Here is a 17,322-nt window from a genome sequence, read left to right as displayed (position 1 = left end):
AAATACTACAAAACCAAAATTAAATTAAACAAGACAAAAATATTTGGAATGAAACAAAAATATTAGAACGAAGTGCCACCTGCGACGATTAAGGGTAGTTTTTTAATAATAATAATAAAAAACTTAACCCCCCCCCCCCTACTACTAGCGCTAGAACGTTTGTACCCAAACAAAAACCTGATCACGTACAATAATCCTGCTGATATTTATCTTGTCTCTTCTCAGACCAAGCACCATCTGGATGCTTTACCTCAAGGATGGTTCTACAACGGCTCACAATACGTTAGCATGGCAGGAGAGAAGACTGACACCCACCCAGGTAGGTTTTATAGTCGGATCCATTTCTTTTTCTACTTTTCATTTCTATGTAAGAAATACCCAAGATAAACCAAAGCTAAACAAGCGGTTGGTTTGGTTTTTAAATGAAGTGTTAATGGAGCCATCTATGATGTATGAAGTGAAACCATGATGGTTGTAATTGAAATACTGTTAAACACCCTTATCCTACTCAACACCCCAGGAACCCATCCCTACTTACCCCCGTACCTGACCTCCACCCTCGCAGTCACACCCAAAACTCTACACTTGCATTCTCTCCATATGCACAACCGATCTTTTCTTGCAACCAACCCTTAGCCATACTTAGGTTCCTTTTCCAACTCGGCACCAAAATTAATTTATTAACATTATGACTTTAAAGTATACGTTGAATAAGATGGAGTAACTTCCAATAACAGGCCCGCCGTCGATTTCATCAAACTCTTCCTAACTTAGGACGGGTTTAGTTCCGTATCAAAAAACGTAGGACGCATTGAACTCATCCTAAGTTAGGACGGGTTACTGGTCCTAAACTCGAGATAGGATTGATCCTAGCGTTTCGTGAAATCGGCTGCTGCTGCTTCATGGAGGCAACAAAGGCGATTGTCTTCATGCCCCCTGGTCATTGCCTTGATGCTATAGTAGAAATTTACAATTTTATCATTGGGTGCCCTTTACCGAGGAGAAAGTGCCTTGGTGCCCTTGCCTTTTTCAAAAACGAAGCATACAGTCCTGCAATAATTATTTTTTTCCCGTCTTATTCCCAGAAATGAATCACTTCGTCGAAGAGTACATCGAGGAGGCCAACAAAATAATAGAGAAGTACAACGCTCACATCGATGTGGAGGTGTACAAAGACTTGTTTGCCTAGAGGTGTTTTTAATCAGGGTGTGATTTGGGTAATAGCTGCACTGTTTTGCATTTGTATCTTTTGAAATAGAGCAAGCATCCTGATTGATGCCATATCGCTTACAGTGTAATGTTACTTAATTTGTTTTTATTTCCCCCTGATATACCTTAGAAATAAATTTTGGCCAAAACTGAGAGAAAAAAACCGACATGGTGTAAGTGAATGATTGCCATTGGGTAAGTCCAGCAGTTTTACCAAATAAACCAAAACCTTGGTTTATCATATTTGTTGGAAGAACTGTCTCGCAAAATTAATAACATATTTCCATAAAAACACAACACCAGTTATCCTGTGGTTCAAGCTACAGTATAAAGGCACCAGTATTTACATTTTAATACTCGTTAAAGAGCAGACAAATTGCTTTTCAATATTAAATTGACTAACAATTCATAACATGGCTATGCTAGACTTATTGATATTGTTATGTGTTGCAAAAATTTTCAAGTTTGATTTTATGCTTGGAAAAAAGCAGCGTCCTCCCTGATTTCAAATCGGTTTGAGCTTTTAATACTGCATGTTTCAGTAGTATCATTGCACCTATTTGTTTTTCTGCTGTAATATACTTGTTAAGAAAGTTGTGCATAAAACAACAGTTTATATTTTGTTGTTACTTCGGCTCTGGATATGTTTGGTAGCTACTGAAAAGATATATCTAAAACACACAAATTTGGGCAACAAGGGTGTTATTGCAACTTGTAAACCACTAATTGAGCCCAAACTTCCACAGGTTTGTTATTTAATGCATTTTTGGGAAACACCAAATGAGGATACTTGTCTTTGGAAATCACCAAACGTGTCCATTGCCTTTAAACTACTAAATATTTCGAATAATTTGTTTCTGAAACATTCTCAAATGCTTGCTTAAAGTTTCTAATTATTGGTTTTAAACCTGAATAAAATAAAAACCAGTTAAAACCAGCTGTACAGGCTAATGATTGCTGTGTTATTTTCTTTGTGAATTTCTTTATATTGTTACATTTAAGGACACTGAATTTTTTGCCTAAATTTGTTTGGCGATCTTCCGTCCATTTTTAAGTGCCTTACAAATATATTTAAAAGACATACTTTAGACTGATTTAAACAAAGATCAGTCACTTTAATATTGTAATATTCTTCAGTGTTTTGTAACTGTTTGTATATTTTGTATACATTTATCTTCATCTTGTTTTCATTGTTCTAAAGTCAATAAATAGATCTGTTATCAGATTACACAACAAGGAATGCCTTTTTCTGTGTGATGTCATTTCAGCCCATAAAATTACAAGGGGCCTTTCTGCTCATTTATTTTGATGTTTCATTTAATTTGAGCCAAAATTTTAAGGCATAAGCCCTGATGCAGTTTTAATGTAATTTGAGCCAAAAATAAAACATAACTATTGGATTTTGCTTGTCATTTATGGCTTCCCATAAATTTCCTAGCTATTTATTCATTAATTGAATTAACCTAATTTTGTTTGTGTTTAAGAATGAGTAGGCTCATCCAATGAGGAGAAACAAATGGTATTGTTATGCAAACTTTCCTGTGGAAAGACATGCAAGATCACGTGACATAAGCAGGCACTATACTGACGTCACACGCAAGCTAGGGGACCAGCCATATTATCCCTGTTAAGAGGTAGTGCAATGTCGGCGACCAGCTACCGAGGTACATGACGTAGGTCTGACGTAGTGGCATACCGCCATTTTTAAAGACGAAATCGATGCGTCAACATCTAAGTCAATTTCTTTTTTTCGACAAATTCAGTTTTAACCGAGTTCCATGGACAGTTTACCACAGGAAAAGTGTCATGGTGAGTTGCTTGTTTGATAACGATAATAAAGGTTGTTTGAGAAAGTTTTCCAGACTCCACTGTCACCAGTGAAGTCCGGGTGAATTCGGCCGGCTCGGTGACGGGTGAGTCGGTGTGAGTCAGTTTAATAACTCGTGTCCGTGTGTGTTGACAGGTTTGAGGAGCCTCGCATTTGATTGGGGTTGGGTTGGCATCCCGTGGGTTTTCCCTATATTGTCTTCTCTACAAACATTTGGTGTGATGTGTTTACAATTTGGATGCTTTGTCACTGAATCCCCACCCAACAAAACACCCAGCAAAGGGCGCCCTTTAATGTAAAGGGCATGAGAAAATGCCTTGGCGCTTTTGCTCTTTCACTTTCAAACACAAAGTTACAAAGCGCAGGCCTGCTTTTTGTTCCAGAACCTTGAATGACTTATGATATTGGTAGGCCTAGGTCTAGCCCAGGTTGGACTCCTCTGTTGCAGGCATCGCGACGGAGTCCAGGGTATAAAGGTCCCGTACCGTACCATTGCGTAAATTTTTTAAACTGTTCAAAAAAATATTTATTTCTACCTAAAAAAACTCGGGAGTCTTAACTTTTACTTACTCACATATTCCTTGTAGTTGTAGTTTGAACTCCAATCCAAGCCCGCATTATCTAAAATTGTTGAATTGTCTCCTTTGGTGTTAATATTTTGTGAAAAGAAAATTGAAATTGACGGTTTCTATTCCCACGTCGTGCACTACCTTCCGTGTAAACACTTTCTTGCACTGATCACTGGGGCCCTACTATTTGCAGTCAAATCGCCGTCAACTTGCGCCAACCAACCACTAAGCAGATGGATAATAGTCAGTGAGCAACTTACACAAAGCGCAGAACTATGTGATACCGAGCATTGCCGTCTTGTGCCAAGACTCCTTGTGCTGGAAGCGTATTTTTTCCCAGGAGATTGAGGCCACTTTTTACCATAAATTAGCGCATGCTAACCGTCCTAATAAATCGTCCCGCTAAAAAAAGGTATACGTGCGCAGGAAAGCACCCTCTGTTGTCCGCACATATGTACAAGAAGCTCTGTGAAAAGGCAAGATGGCAGCAGACGGCTTGCTGCTTAGAAATATTTTTGTTCACAAGATTGAAGAAAAAAACTTGATTTTTGTAACCGAAATTCAACCTAAAACTTATACAAATTCTATTTGAGCTGGAATATTTTACAGTTTTATGTCTCCTGGATATTAAAATGTATATTGGAGGAGTTAAAGGCGAGTTGACAACACCTACGTACCCAGTTGGCGACGAACAGCGACAGATAATGCACTGTACTCATAGCCATGCGCACTTGGGCTCACACTATCAATTGGTACATGATGATCACATCGCCAGTGTAGAACTTCAACATATTTTCGGAAATAATTTTTTAATGGATATATTTGTTAGCTGTGAACTCGTTGAGAATATAGTGAGGAACGCTATGAATATATGAACGGAATTTCAGCTTCTCAAATCTGGTAAAAAATAAAGAAAATTGTTGTCAAATTTATACCAAGAACCTTTATACCAAGGACGTCAGTGCAGTTGCACTGACTGACGTCCTACCAGGGCTAGCCTAGGTCATCCATTTTCACAGAATACAGTTCATAACTTGTTTGCATTTAAACAGTTTGAATTATGTATAGTTTACAATTTGTTTACATTTAGGCTAGCTGCAGACGTACCATCATCAGATGAAGTCCACCTCTCCATCAGAAGTCGATACATGAAGCCCACCATCAAGATTAAAACTGAGGATTGAAACAGGTAAATTAATCTATATGAACAACCATTAATTTGAGATGCATCAAGAGATTTTGGACTGTTTCATTAGAGGCTCTAATGTTGAGTTGTCTACAATTTTGTTCAATCATGTTAAAACCTGTCTAACATGTTTAAGTACAAAGATTTACTCAAAAAAAACTGAGAGTGGAAGTGTCATTGAATCCCCACCCAACAAAACACCATCAAAGTGTACATATGTGAATAAAATTGGCAATCGTTTGTGTTACACTTATTGTTTGAAGTAATTGTTTTGAGATTAGTTGTATGGCGCCCTCCTATATGTATGGTCAAAGTATTACAAAGCATTATTATTTGAAGCAGTTGAAGGAGAAACAACAACATACCCCTTTCAAGATATTGTTTTTATTCGTTTTCATTTAGGCTAGACTTGTATAGACACGTCATTGCCAGATGAAGTGTACCTCACTAGGTAGTAGATGTAATATGTATGATGGGCATGCTGCCTTGTGTCAAACTACAACGATGTATTCTCCAGCAACAGGTAAGCACCAGTTTAAAACAGATTTTGGACAAGGCTTTGAGAAAAATATGTTACTTAATAAATGTTCCCTTAAACACTTTTCACCAGATCCGAATCCTTCATTTTTGCTTCATGTTCTGGTAAGGGCATAAAGCTAAACTGTCCCAATTTGTATGTAACGCAAGTAACACAACACAGAACACTAATTATGAAAGACAGGGGGCTTGCCTCTGTGTTTCTTGTATGGCATATCTATGGTTTGGCAGCAAGTTGCGCCTGCGTTCCATGCTTCCCTAGTGGGTGTTTTAATGGTTTGCATAAAAGTTTCTTCCTAAAGTACAATTCTCTTTCAAGCCTGATACGCAAAGAACGCAACAAAGGTGATTGCCTCGGTGCGCCCTTTACCATGGAGAAAATGTCTTGGCGCTTGTGCTCTTTCAAACACAAAGCATACAGGCCTGCTCTTTGTTCCAGGGCCTTGAATATCTTTTTGGTAGTTCATCCCTTTTCACAGAATACAGGTAATAACTTGTTTGCATTTGAACAGTTTGAGTTATGTATAGTTTATGATTTGTTTGCATTTAGGCTAGCTGCAGACACACCATCATCAGATGAAGTCTACCTCCATCGGAAGTAGATGCATGAAGCCCACCATCAAGATTCGAGGATGTCTTCATCAACAGGTAAACTGATCCTTTTGAACAACCATTAAAGATGCTATGTCAGATTTTTGGCCGATTTGACCCAAAAGTTTTGATTTAAAATTCAACAGGTATTTTGATGGGGGTCGAGAAAGTTACAAGCTTTCATTTGAGCCATTGCTCGAAAAAGTCCTCCAAATATTAGTAGCAGTGAAATAAAGTGCTCAAAATTAGTTTTTGTTGAGATCCCGACAATATATCACTTGACCAATTCTCATGTGTTTTATAAGAAACGTTTTATATTTTTGTCATGGTTCCTGTCCATTAAAAGTAAAAGTTAAACTTTTTTTTGTTAGAGCAGGTGATACTTTCTGAAATACCATAATGTTTGAGATGCATCAAGAGATTTTTGACTCTTTCATGAGAGGCTAATTAGACAAGTTCGAAACTCTTTTAAATAGTTTTTTCCGACTTGTACATCAATCTTGTTCAATCATGTTAAAACCTGTTTAAGTACAAAGATTCACAACAAACAAAAATGTACGGGCGAAAAAAATCGGCAATCGTGTGTGTTATGCTTAATGTTAAAAGGAAGTGTCTTTGAGATTAGTTGTATGTCGCCCTCTTATGGTCAAAGTATTATAAAGCATTATTATTTAAAGCAGTTGAAGGAGAAACAACAACACTCCCCTTTCACAAAATATTGTTTTTATTTTGTTTTCATTTAGGCTAGGTTTGTACAGACACACCATTGTCAGATGAAGTCTACCTCTCCAGAAGTAGATGTAATATGTATGATGGGCATGCTGCCTTGTGTGTCAAGGTACAATGATGTATTCTCCAGCAACAGGTAAGCACCGGTTTCAACATGTAGGTTCAACAACTATAGTTATCTATGGACCCCAAATGTTACTTGTTTGGAGCGACAAGATTACAACAGCCATTCGAAAACAGGGTTTTATTATTATTATTTCATCTTATCACAGCATGCAAAAGAAATATTTTCCTTATTGATGGTAACTGCTCAAGTCCAGTAGCCTTAGATCTGAAGGATTTTTCTCCCTAGGGGGGCCCTGTAGAAGTGTCAACAGCAACTAGGTAATAAATTATAGGATATTTTTTTAGGAAGCGCAGTTGGTTGAGCACCAGCACAAGTTTCAGTACCTAACTAATACAGAGTTGCCAACTCTTCATGATTCTGCAGAAAGTTCCCAGAAAAAAAACTTTGAGTTTCCATGATAAACTAATTAACAAATATTTGTTGAGAAGTTTTCCCATTTGACTGTGAATGTTAGTCAAAATACATCAATGCTTCTTGTACACACTTTCCCTGATTGCAAGGTGCAAATGTGGCTCTAGTTTAAGTGTTCTTGTCACACTATTATAATTAGCATACATGACATATCACTTGGTTTGCCATTTTGCCTTTCCATGAGTTAATTGGTTAATGTGTCATGATACGCCACTGATTGCCTTTCAATTCTGGCAGAGGCATTGAGCTGAACACACATGGTGTGACTTTTTCAGCTTCACAAAAAATGCTGGTGTTTAGGAAATAGCTTATCAGAACACTTGGAAGAAGATCAGCTTTATTTTGGTACTAAAACAAAATGTAAAGCGGACTCCATAACAAAAGTTTGAAAAATATAGTTACCCAAACATTGATGTGTCTTTAGCAAGTACTTAGTAGAGAATCAATCCCCATGCACATGATTGAGTGGGTTATGAACCCATGACCTTTACCATTCTAGAGCAATGTATTACCACTAGACCACTGAGCTTACTGAGCTTGACAAAGTAAATCAACTCCAACCATGTTTTGTTTTCTTCCAACACAATTTTGGCTGAGGGGTGAAAGTTGTGACTTACTACAGTTGAGTCATTACTTCAAAAAGACTTACAAAGGAATGTGTTCAATATTTTGTATTGTGCTTTTAAATAGCCTTCTTATGAGCACATCTTAGCTTCAACTTGAGAAACAGCAAGCACTTTCACAAAATATTTGGCTTATTTTTATTTTATTTTTGCTTTTAGGCTAGCTGCGAACATACTTATGTCAAATGAAGTCTACCTCTCCAGAAGTAGATACATGAATCCTACCATCAAGGTTCAAGGATGTCTTCATCAACAGGTATATTAAACTTTTTGAACAACCATTAATTTGAGATACATCAAGGGATTTCCGACAGTTTGATGATACTAGGCTTTATAACAAAATGTTAAATACTTAAAAATAGATTTTTATTTTACTCTAGTTTTATTTCCATATGGTTGACCCTTTAGAGACCATTCCTTGACATATAATCGTCACCATGCCTCGTTTAACACTTGTCCTCTGGCCAAAAGCCAGTTCAAACCACCTTGCACGTAGCAACAGTCAATATTTCACTCTTAGTAGTCTTGCTGGCTCAGTTCGTTTCTGTTAAATCATGTATGAACAATTAAGTGAAAAAGCTGATTGAAGCGTGTTAATTTTTGGTTTTACTCTTGCACCAAAGAATGCTACTGCGGAAGTCACAGACATATTAAAATAAATAAATAAATCTCAGGCATATTACTGGGATTCGAACCCACAACCTTTGAAATTCTGTAGCAGTGTCTTACCAACTAGACCACCAATTACTGAGTACTATTCACTGCTAACACACATCGTTTCAAGGGTAACACCAAAACTAACAATTTTGCCTGATGCAAAGCACTAAAGAAAAATGAAGTTTTCAAACTTGCCTTTTTGACGATCTTACCCCTAATTTCTGTCCTTAAAGGCAGAGGACACCATTGGTAATTACTCAAAATAATTATTAGCATAAAACCTTACTTGGAAACAATAATGGGGATGGTATAAAACATTGTGAGAAACGGCTCCCTCTGAAGTAGCGTAGTTTTTGAGAAAGAAGTAATTTTCCACGAATTTGATTTCGAGACCTCAGATTTAGAATTTGAGGTTTCGAAATCAAGCATCTGAAAGCACACAACTTCGTGTGACAAGGGTATTTTTTCTTTCATTATTATCTCGCAACTTTGATGACCGATTGAGCTCAAATTTTCAGAGGTTTGTTATTTTATGCATGTGTTGAGATACACCAAGTGAGAAAACTGGTCTTTGACAATGACCAATAGTGTCCACTGTTGTTTGTTTCCCCATGTGCCTACAGATTGTTGTATGCATCATTTTTTTATATTCTGATTATTGTTGAAAGGAGTGTATTGGGATTACTGATGTGGCCATAGATAGCTGTTATGGTCAAAGTATTATCAAATTGTTGCTGCAATTGAAAAAAAAACGCCACAACACTCCTTTCACAAAATATTGTTTATTTGTTTGCAGTTAGACTTGCTCAAGAGATGACGATGTCAGAGGAAGTCTACCTCTCCAAAAGTACATGCATGATGCAAATGCTGCCCTGTGACAGATGTGGTCTGCGCCCTATGTCTACCTCATCAACGGGTAAGCACCAGTTTTAACTTTGGTTGGTTCAGCAACTAATGGACCCAAATGCCCCTTATTTTGGTTCTTTACAATCTTGGCCCAACAAAAGCTATTTAAAAACAAGTTATCCGTTTATTTATGTCTCGGTCTTTAATGTAGTCTTCTTGAAAATTGAGAGGGAAAAACAAGCCCCCAAGTGTTCTATCGAGTGTTCTTTATCTGACGTTGCTATAAACTTTCCAACATCTTGTTTGAATCCAGTCCATTGGTGCTTATGGATTGTTTTGTGAAACTCAGCGGGACACTGATCAAAGTTTTGAACTATGAAAGCATTGTTTTGAGTTTTACTCAAATACGTCTAATCACCACACATCTTTATACATGTACAACAGAACAATAATGTTAATTTTGTGCAACGCTCAAACTACAATATCTAATAGCTAAAAAACAAACATTATTTTGTTCTTTGTTCGCATGACACAGCGAGGGTTGTCATCTCCAGAGAGATCTACTCATCAACCAAGTAGATGTCCGAGCCCTGCAGTTGATAAACTTCTTAACAGTTTACAATGACTCTGCTCTAGTTTATAAAAGGTAAAGGAAACTCCTGAACACTAAAACATTTGTCAGTTCATACAAAATGTCTTAGTTTCCTCTCATCAAAATTTTGCATCACCTTCTCTGGGCAGTTCCAACTGTTACTTATTGATTCTGTTTGGGACGGGGAAGAGAGGCAAGTGAGATCCAAAAGAAATAGAAATTGTTTGGGGCACAAACATGTGATCCGAGGGGGGGGGTGTTCTGCCCTCCCAAAATCTTGAAAATTTTTGGGAATACTGTTTGACAGGGAGAGCAAAAATACTTTTTACCTGGCACTGATATTCGTTCCTGTGTAAAATGTCTGCCAAATCAAATCATCTGTCCCTTATAGGGCCATAGAAAGGTTTTAGTCAATGTAATGCTGGTATATGTTTCAAAGATACAAGTTTTTATACTGCAACTTATTGCATGCAGGTTAAGCCAGCATTTTTGAAAAGTAATCAAAAGTAAAATCCATTTTGCTAAAATAGTAATTAGTTTCTACACAAAGCACTACATAAAGAGCTGTTTACATTTCATGGTTCTACTTCAATCATCTGTTCATGTTTCCTAACTTTTAATACTTGGGAAGCTCAAGTGAAAATTTTAAAGGTCACATTAAAACTATTGTCTGTATTTTGATTTTATCTGCAGATATTTCTACCTGTTCCAAAAAGCATTTTCCTGAGATCTGCAAGTGCCTACCATTGGCCATCGTCTAACACAACTGTGTGAAGCTAAAAAAAGGTATGTGATATTCCCAAGCGTTGTGTTATACTAACATCAAAGTGGGCTGTTTTAGCAGCACAAAACAGACTTCACCCCACATGCCACATGCCATAACATTCTTGGGAGATCATGCTGGCACCACGCCTAACCAAGATGAATGGCCCTCCCTACAGATTGCTTACAGTTTACAGATTAAAAAAATTAATACATGTTCTTATTAACAAAACCCCTTAGATAAACAGATCATATCATTCACATTTAAAAGTAACAAAAATCTCTTTCTAGTAGAAACCATCATTTTTTCTCATTCAATGTTGTTTTCACAAACTTTGAGTAAAATGTTTCTGTGTCTCCAAAATTATAAGTGAAAGAACCAGAGAGCAGTGGTATAATCAAACATTATTTGGGGTATGTTACTGCATCAAACCAACCAAAATGTGCGTTTTTAATGGGGGGGGGGGGAGTAGTACAACACTGCCAAAAAGTGTGTTGAATTTCATGTGTGTCTCAAATTAAAACACTCATAAATTTAGGTTTTGACATTGCCACAGGTTTGATGAAAATTTAGGTAGATGCTTGGTGAAATTTGAACCGTCGGATTTCATTGACAAACTCAAATCGGAGGGGCTGTTCATTTGACCTTTCCATTTGTCATACACCAAAATGGGTTAGCTTTATACATTTTTTTTCTTAACTTTTTTCGCAGCATGAGAAAGCTGATATGCTACAACCAAGTTTGTAGCAAATAACTTTCCCTCCAATCATGAAGGCTTCAGAATTCGAGGTGAGCAACTCTCTTTAAGGCATTCTACACAAGTAGTCATGGATGAACAACCAACCAACTTGATGATTTCATTTGTAGAATTGTAGAAATGTTAAATAATAGAGAGGTTTCGCAAGTGTACGGATACAGATACAATGATACGTCAACACTTTGTGTGTTCACATGAGGCGTATACGCAACTATCATGTTTTGCACAAACGTTAGCAATGGATAAGGGAGCTCGTACACGTCGTAGAAAAACAGATACTGTTTTGCAGACTTTTAGTTTTCTTTTTGTCCCAGATCGAAAACGTTTCCCATGGAATTGCTTTCACTGGTATCGTGCTTGACATAGATAGACATTTTTTGGTCATTTGCAAGCAAAGCAATGAGAAAATGTGTATAAATCGGTTATGTTCGTCAGAAAAACACTAATGATGAATGCGAGCGCACTCAAGTGAAACATACCTAGTTTGCTAAACAAAATCCAACACGCGGCTGTCGTGAACTAATACATATCCGTATCTGTATCCGCATGCTTGCGAAGCCTCTCTAATGATGACAAGTATAACCCTGATGCAATTTTACTTCTACATGAATGTTATTGTTAAAAGTAAGTGCACCATTTGCAATCAAGCAAACAAAAGCACTGATGGTGCAATGGTACGATTAGTGATGGCGTTGTGCTGGTTCAAGGAATAGTGTTGTGAGGGTTTGATAAAATGTTGGTGCAAGGTCCCTGCTTAAGACTTATCTTGCCAGGATATAATTTTTATCCAGATTGAACTGCTTGCAGGGTACACTTATTTTATTAAAAAATTAAATCTTAAAGGGAAGTTACACGTTTGGTAATTACTCAAAACAAATATTAACTTAAAAACTGACTTGGTAACGAGCATTGGAGAGCTGTTGATAGTTAAAAACATTGTGAGAAACAGCTCCCTCTGAAGTAGCGTAGATTTTGAGAAAGAGGTAATTTCTCACTAAAATATTAAAAGACTTCTAGCTAGAAGTATTTTATTCCCATCTGGAAGCACACAAATTCGTCCAACAAGGGTGATTTTTCTTTCATCATTTTCTCGCAACTTTAATAACCAATTGAGCCCAAATTTTCACAGGCTTGTCATTTTATGCTTATGATGGGATACACCAAATTAGAAGACTGGTCTTTGACAATTACCAAATGTGTTCAGGGCCTTGTAAACAATTGTAAAGTAAAACAGACATGTAATTATTTCCATCTTTAATCTGTTTTGGGATCTCCTTTGCTCTAAACAAAGGATTCATACAAGCCCAAAACATACACAAATGTACTTCTTCATTCTTAAGGGCCAAATATCATGACTCATATCATAGCCTGTTATATAGGTACTCATATTTGTATTTAATGACATTGAGTTCAGGAGCTATAATGGACAAATTCATGAAAGAAATGGAATGTTATTTCTGAATCCAATCTTGTTTGTGAGTTACTCAAGTGAAACCCTTTACTTTGATCCAATTTTGGGGGAAACTGAGATTTATTTTTTGGTATTTACAACAGTTCGTTTTTCATCCAAATCTTACAAAATAAGTCAAATAATAAACCCTAAGCTCAATTATATACAGTTTCATGGTTGTCACACATTTAAAGGTAGCAGACACTATGAGTAATTACTAAAAATAATAATTAGCACAAAACTTTACTTGGTAACGAGTAATAGGGAGCAGTTCCCTCTGAAGTAACATAGTTTTTGAGAAAGAAGTAATTTTCCACAAATTTAATTTTGAGACCTCAGAGTTAGATTTTGAGGTCTCAAAATCAAGCGTCTGAATAAAAGCACACAACTTTGTGTGACAAGCGTGTTTATTCTTTCATTATTATCTCACAACTTCGACGATCAATTAAGCTGAAATTTTCTCAGGTTTGTTATTTTATGTTGATATTCTCTAAGTGAGAAAACTGGTCTTTGACAATTACCAATAGTGTCTAGTGTGGTTTCTTTAAAGTAATTTCCATTGGTCCGAAGTTTTGCATTTTTAAAATCAAATCAATGAATGCGCAAAGAATGTTTGAAAAACAGACATCTTTGTTTTAACAACTTGACATAAAAACCTCACTTGATGACAAGTTTGGAAGTTGAGTTGGGTGATTTTCCTTTTCAAAGAAGCAATAGTTGATGTCTTTATTGTCTTTATTAAATGTTGCATTCTTTAAAATTAATATTTTTTAAAATTAAGGACTGACCAATTTAAAGTTTCCTCCAACCAGAAAGAAGCGTAAAATGCACAAAATATATGTGCCTCAAAACATTACTGAAGATTTTGGGTTAAAACTAATTAGTGCGCAAACTAATGATGAAGTTTCCACAATTAGTGGTGTAAATTTGTGTTTTTGGATAACTAAGACAATTGAAACAATTCTAATATAAACACTGTAACTGAGCAAAGTAGTGTAACAATTATCACTCTCAAAAGATTCAAAGCTACAGTGAAAGTAATTTTAAGTGAATAAATAAATTGTTTGTATCTTATGATTTGGAGTTGTCAAATAAAATGATTCTATAAATGTAGCAAGAAATCTCTCTCCTTCCATTATTTTAGGTGCCTATTGTACAAGTAATGTATTACTGTTACAATTGTTAGAGTTGTTTGATCCTAGACTTAACAGAACTTGAGTTAAAAAAATACACCCGCTTAAAATGGACTGGTCCCAATCAGTGATGTAATCCAACAAAAATGGCGGCAGCAAAAAAGGTTTCAATATTAAAAACAAGATTCACCCCTTTAAACTCAATTTGAAAGAAATTATTACTAAACCTTTGTCTCACCTTTAAGCCACCCAAAAAGACCCTACCTTTAAATCAAACGTTAAAATAAACCATTTCAATATTTAAAAAAAGTTCCACCCCTTTAAACTCAATTTACAAGAAATTATTAATAAACCTTTGTCGCACCTTTAAGCCACCAAAAAAGACCCTACCTTTAAATCATACCTTTAAATAAACAATTTCAATATAAAAAAAAACAATCAACCCCTTTAAACTCAATTTTGAAAGAAATACCTACTAAACCTTTTTCGCACCTTTAAGCCACCCACAAAGACCCTACCTTTAAATCATACGTTAAAATAAACCATTTCAATATTTAAAAAAAGTTCCACCTCTTTAAACTCAATTTGAAAGAAATTAACACTAAATCTTTCATTAAAAATTACCACCATTAAAATACCTTTAATACCTTAATAAGAAAAAGCAATAGATGGCTTTAATAAAAAACACCTTTAAAATTAATGTTACTGTCACTTTAAATTTCCCCCATCTCAACGAGTCCATCCCATCGCCCCAAGGCCTCATCCCAAACCATCCCCCAAGTTCCCCTCTCAACGCGTCCATCCCATCGCCCCAAACCCTCATCCCAAACCATCCCCCCGAAGCCCTCATATCAACAAGTCCATCCCATCGCCAAAAGCCCTCATCCCAAACCATCCCCCTAAGCCCCCATCTCAACGAGTCCATCCTATCGCCCCAAGCCCTCATCCCAAACCCGCCCCCTTAGCCCCCATCTCAACGAGTCCATCCCATCGCCCCAAGCCCTCATCCCAAACCCGCCCCCTTAGCCCCCATCTCAACGAGTCCATCCCATCGCCCCAAGCCCTCATCCCAAACCAACCCCCCAAGCCCACATCTCAAATAGCCCAGCCCATCACCAAAGTCCTCATCCCAACTCCTCCAGCCCATCACCAAAACCATCACCCTAAGCCCTCATCCTAATCAATAAAAAAACATTACTCCAAGCCCTCATCACAAGTCCTACCCACAATCTCCGAGCCCTCATCCAAACTATCCAAGCCAATCACCCAAGTCCTCATCCCAACATTTCCAGCCCATCACCCAAACCATCACCCTAAGTCCTCATCCCAATCAGCCCAGTCCATCACTTAAACCATCACCCTAAGTCCTCATCCCAATCAGCCCAGCCCATCACTCCACGCTCTCATTACAAGTCCAACCCAACCCCATCACTCCTACCATCATCCCAAGCCTTACTATCCAGCAACCTCCAGGCCCATCATCCCAGCCCAGATGCCGACTGACTATCCAGCAACCTCCTTGGCCCCTCAGCACTTAGAATTTGTACTCCCTAAGACAAGCTCCAAGGCCCAAGGCCCTTGGTCAGACCTCAGATCAGCTAGAAATCCAAGGGTTGAGCCAGGGAGAAAATAGTTTTAAAAAAATTTCTAAGTCAGCCATTTTTAACTTCATCACTCCAAAAACCGTTAGAATTTTATAACAGCTCGGTAGCACAGCAGTGAGAGAGTGGGCTTACAGAGCTGAAGGTCCCCGGTTCAAGCCCTACCCATTTTTACTAAAAAATAATTTTTTTCTTATTTAATGGTTAAAAAAGGGTCCCCAGGGGATTTGAACCCACCCTGCTCACAGCTCCTGGAGCTGTGAGCTAGCCCGCTGCGCTACCACGGCTCTTGAAAAAAAATTCGCTCGGAACTAATATTTAAACCTTAGAATGGAAAGGTCAAATAAAAAATAAAATAAAATATACCCTATGACCTTTGACCTTTGCATGAGTTAAAAAAAATAAATAAACAACTGTGGTGGTGTCCATTATATAAAATAGTTTATACCATTTAAAAAGAGCATAAAATTACACATCATTACAATACATTTGTTTCGCAAGTTAACGTACAGACTACAGAGCACCGAACTACCTTGACAAGTACCTTAACATTTACGAAACTAATTAGTACATAAAATTAACATAGTAAATAATAGATGTTATACCATGAGGTTATTTACGTCATCATTTTACCTCTACCTCTAAAGTGTATTGGTGCACTATGTTACGTACGTACTAAATTTACATAAGTTAATTGTCTCCCTTATTAATACTTTTAAAGCAAAGTTAAGTTAATTAATTAAGTCCCCCCCCCCAAACTCAGTCAGAATTAAAAATACACTTATTCACAAAAAGAGAACGCAGTAAGACTACAGAGAGCTTGCAATGCAAGCAGATTTATACATACTTAAATATACGTAACATAACGCATAATTTTAAAAGCTAATTTGGTTACTGCATAGAGGGTGCTCTACTATCTCACAGCTATTTTATTCATTCTTGATCACAGCACCCTCCTATACATGTCTCATTATAAGAACACCTTTTAATATTACTATTTCTTATAGTCATACACCATATTTATTTAAATTTACAAAATGGCGACCAGTAAAGACTACAGAGAGCTTGCAATGCAAGCAGTTTTATACATTCTTCAATATACGTAACATAACGCATAATTTTAAAAGCTAATTTGGTTACTGCATAGAGGGTGCTCTACTATCTCACTGCTATTTTATTCATTCTTGATAACAGCACCCTCCTACACATGTCTCATTAAAAGAACACCTTTTAAAATTACTATTTCTTATAGTCATACACCATATTTATTTAACTTTACAAAATGGCGACCAGTAAAGACTACAGAGAGCTTGCAATGCAAGCAGTTTTATACATTCTTCAATATACGTAACATAACGCATAATTTTAAAAGCTAATTTGGTTACTGCATAGAAGGTGCTCTACTATCTCACTGCTATTTTATTCATTCTTGATAACAGCACCCTCCTACACATGTCTCATTAAAAGAACACCTTTTAAAATTACCATTTCTTATAGTCATACACCGTATTTATTTAAATTTACAAAATGGCGACCAGTAAAGACTACAGAGAGCTTGCAATGCAAGCAGTTTTATACATTCTTCAATATACGTAAACATAGCGCATAATTTTAAAATCTAATTTGGTTACTGCATAGAGGGTGCTCTTTAATCTCACTGCTATTTTATTCATCCTTGATAACAGCACCCAACTACACGAGCCTCATTGATAT

General features: G+C 36.8%; 2 protein-coding genes and 1 long non-coding RNA gene across 4 annotated transcripts in view; all 3 read left to right on the top strand.

Moving 5' to 3' along the window:
• LOC117294933 (uncharacterized protein C20orf194-like) overlaps positions 1–2,409 on the top strand; it is a 30,406-nt gene extending 27,997 nt beyond the window's left edge. For both annotated transcript variants that reach the window (XM_033777487.1, XM_033777486.1), the window contains exons 34-35: positions 226–319; positions 1,086–2,409. In XM_033777487.1, coding sequence (XP_033633378.1) covers positions 226–319; positions 1,086–1,189 — 198 coding nt within the window. In that variant the 3' untranslated portion in view covers positions 1,190–2,409. The remainder of the gene's footprint in view (positions 1–225; positions 320–1,085) is intronic.
• Positions 2,410–2,931: 522 nt separating this feature from the next.
• LOC117295032 lies at positions 2,932–12,299 on the top strand. Its single transcript, XR_004519619.1, has 10 exons — positions 2,932–3,018; positions 4,697–4,795; positions 5,195–5,315; positions 5,880–5,977; positions 6,664–6,785; positions 7,970–8,066; positions 9,264–9,383; positions 9,849–9,959; positions 10,599–10,691; positions 11,380–12,299. It is a non-coding gene; the product is annotated as an uncharacterized LOC117295032 (long non-coding RNA).
• A 1,818-nt stretch (positions 12,300–14,117) lies between these two features.
• LOC117294299 (anther-specific proline-rich protein APG-like) lies at positions 14,118–15,188 on the top strand. The gene is made up of 2 exons (XM_033776660.1): positions 14,118–14,140; positions 14,765–15,188. The coding sequence occupies exons 1-2, from the start codon at positions 14,118–14,120 to the stop codon at positions 15,186–15,188; spliced, it is 447 nt and encodes a 148-aa protein (XP_033632551.1).
• The last annotated feature ends 2,134 nt before the right edge of the window (positions 15,189–17,322 follow it).

This window comes from Asterias rubens, chromosome 9 (genome assembly GCF_902459465.1).
Source record: "Asterias rubens chromosome 9, eAstRub1.3, whole genome shotgun sequence".
Lineage (NCBI taxonomy): Eukaryota > Metazoa > Echinodermata > Asteroidea > Forcipulatida > Asteriidae > Asterias > Asterias rubens.
The sequence above is the reverse complement of the archived record's forward strand: the minus strand, read 5'-3'. Positions and strand labels throughout refer to the sequence as shown.

Coding starts and splice junctions, on each gene's coding strand:
- LOC117294299 (XM_033776660.1), top strand. CDS start 14,118: ATGGACTGGTCCCAATCAGTGAT. Junction 14,141..14,764: donor GACTGGTCCCAATCAGTGAT/GTAATCCAACAA, acceptor CATCGCCCCAAG/GCCTCATCCCAAACCATCCC.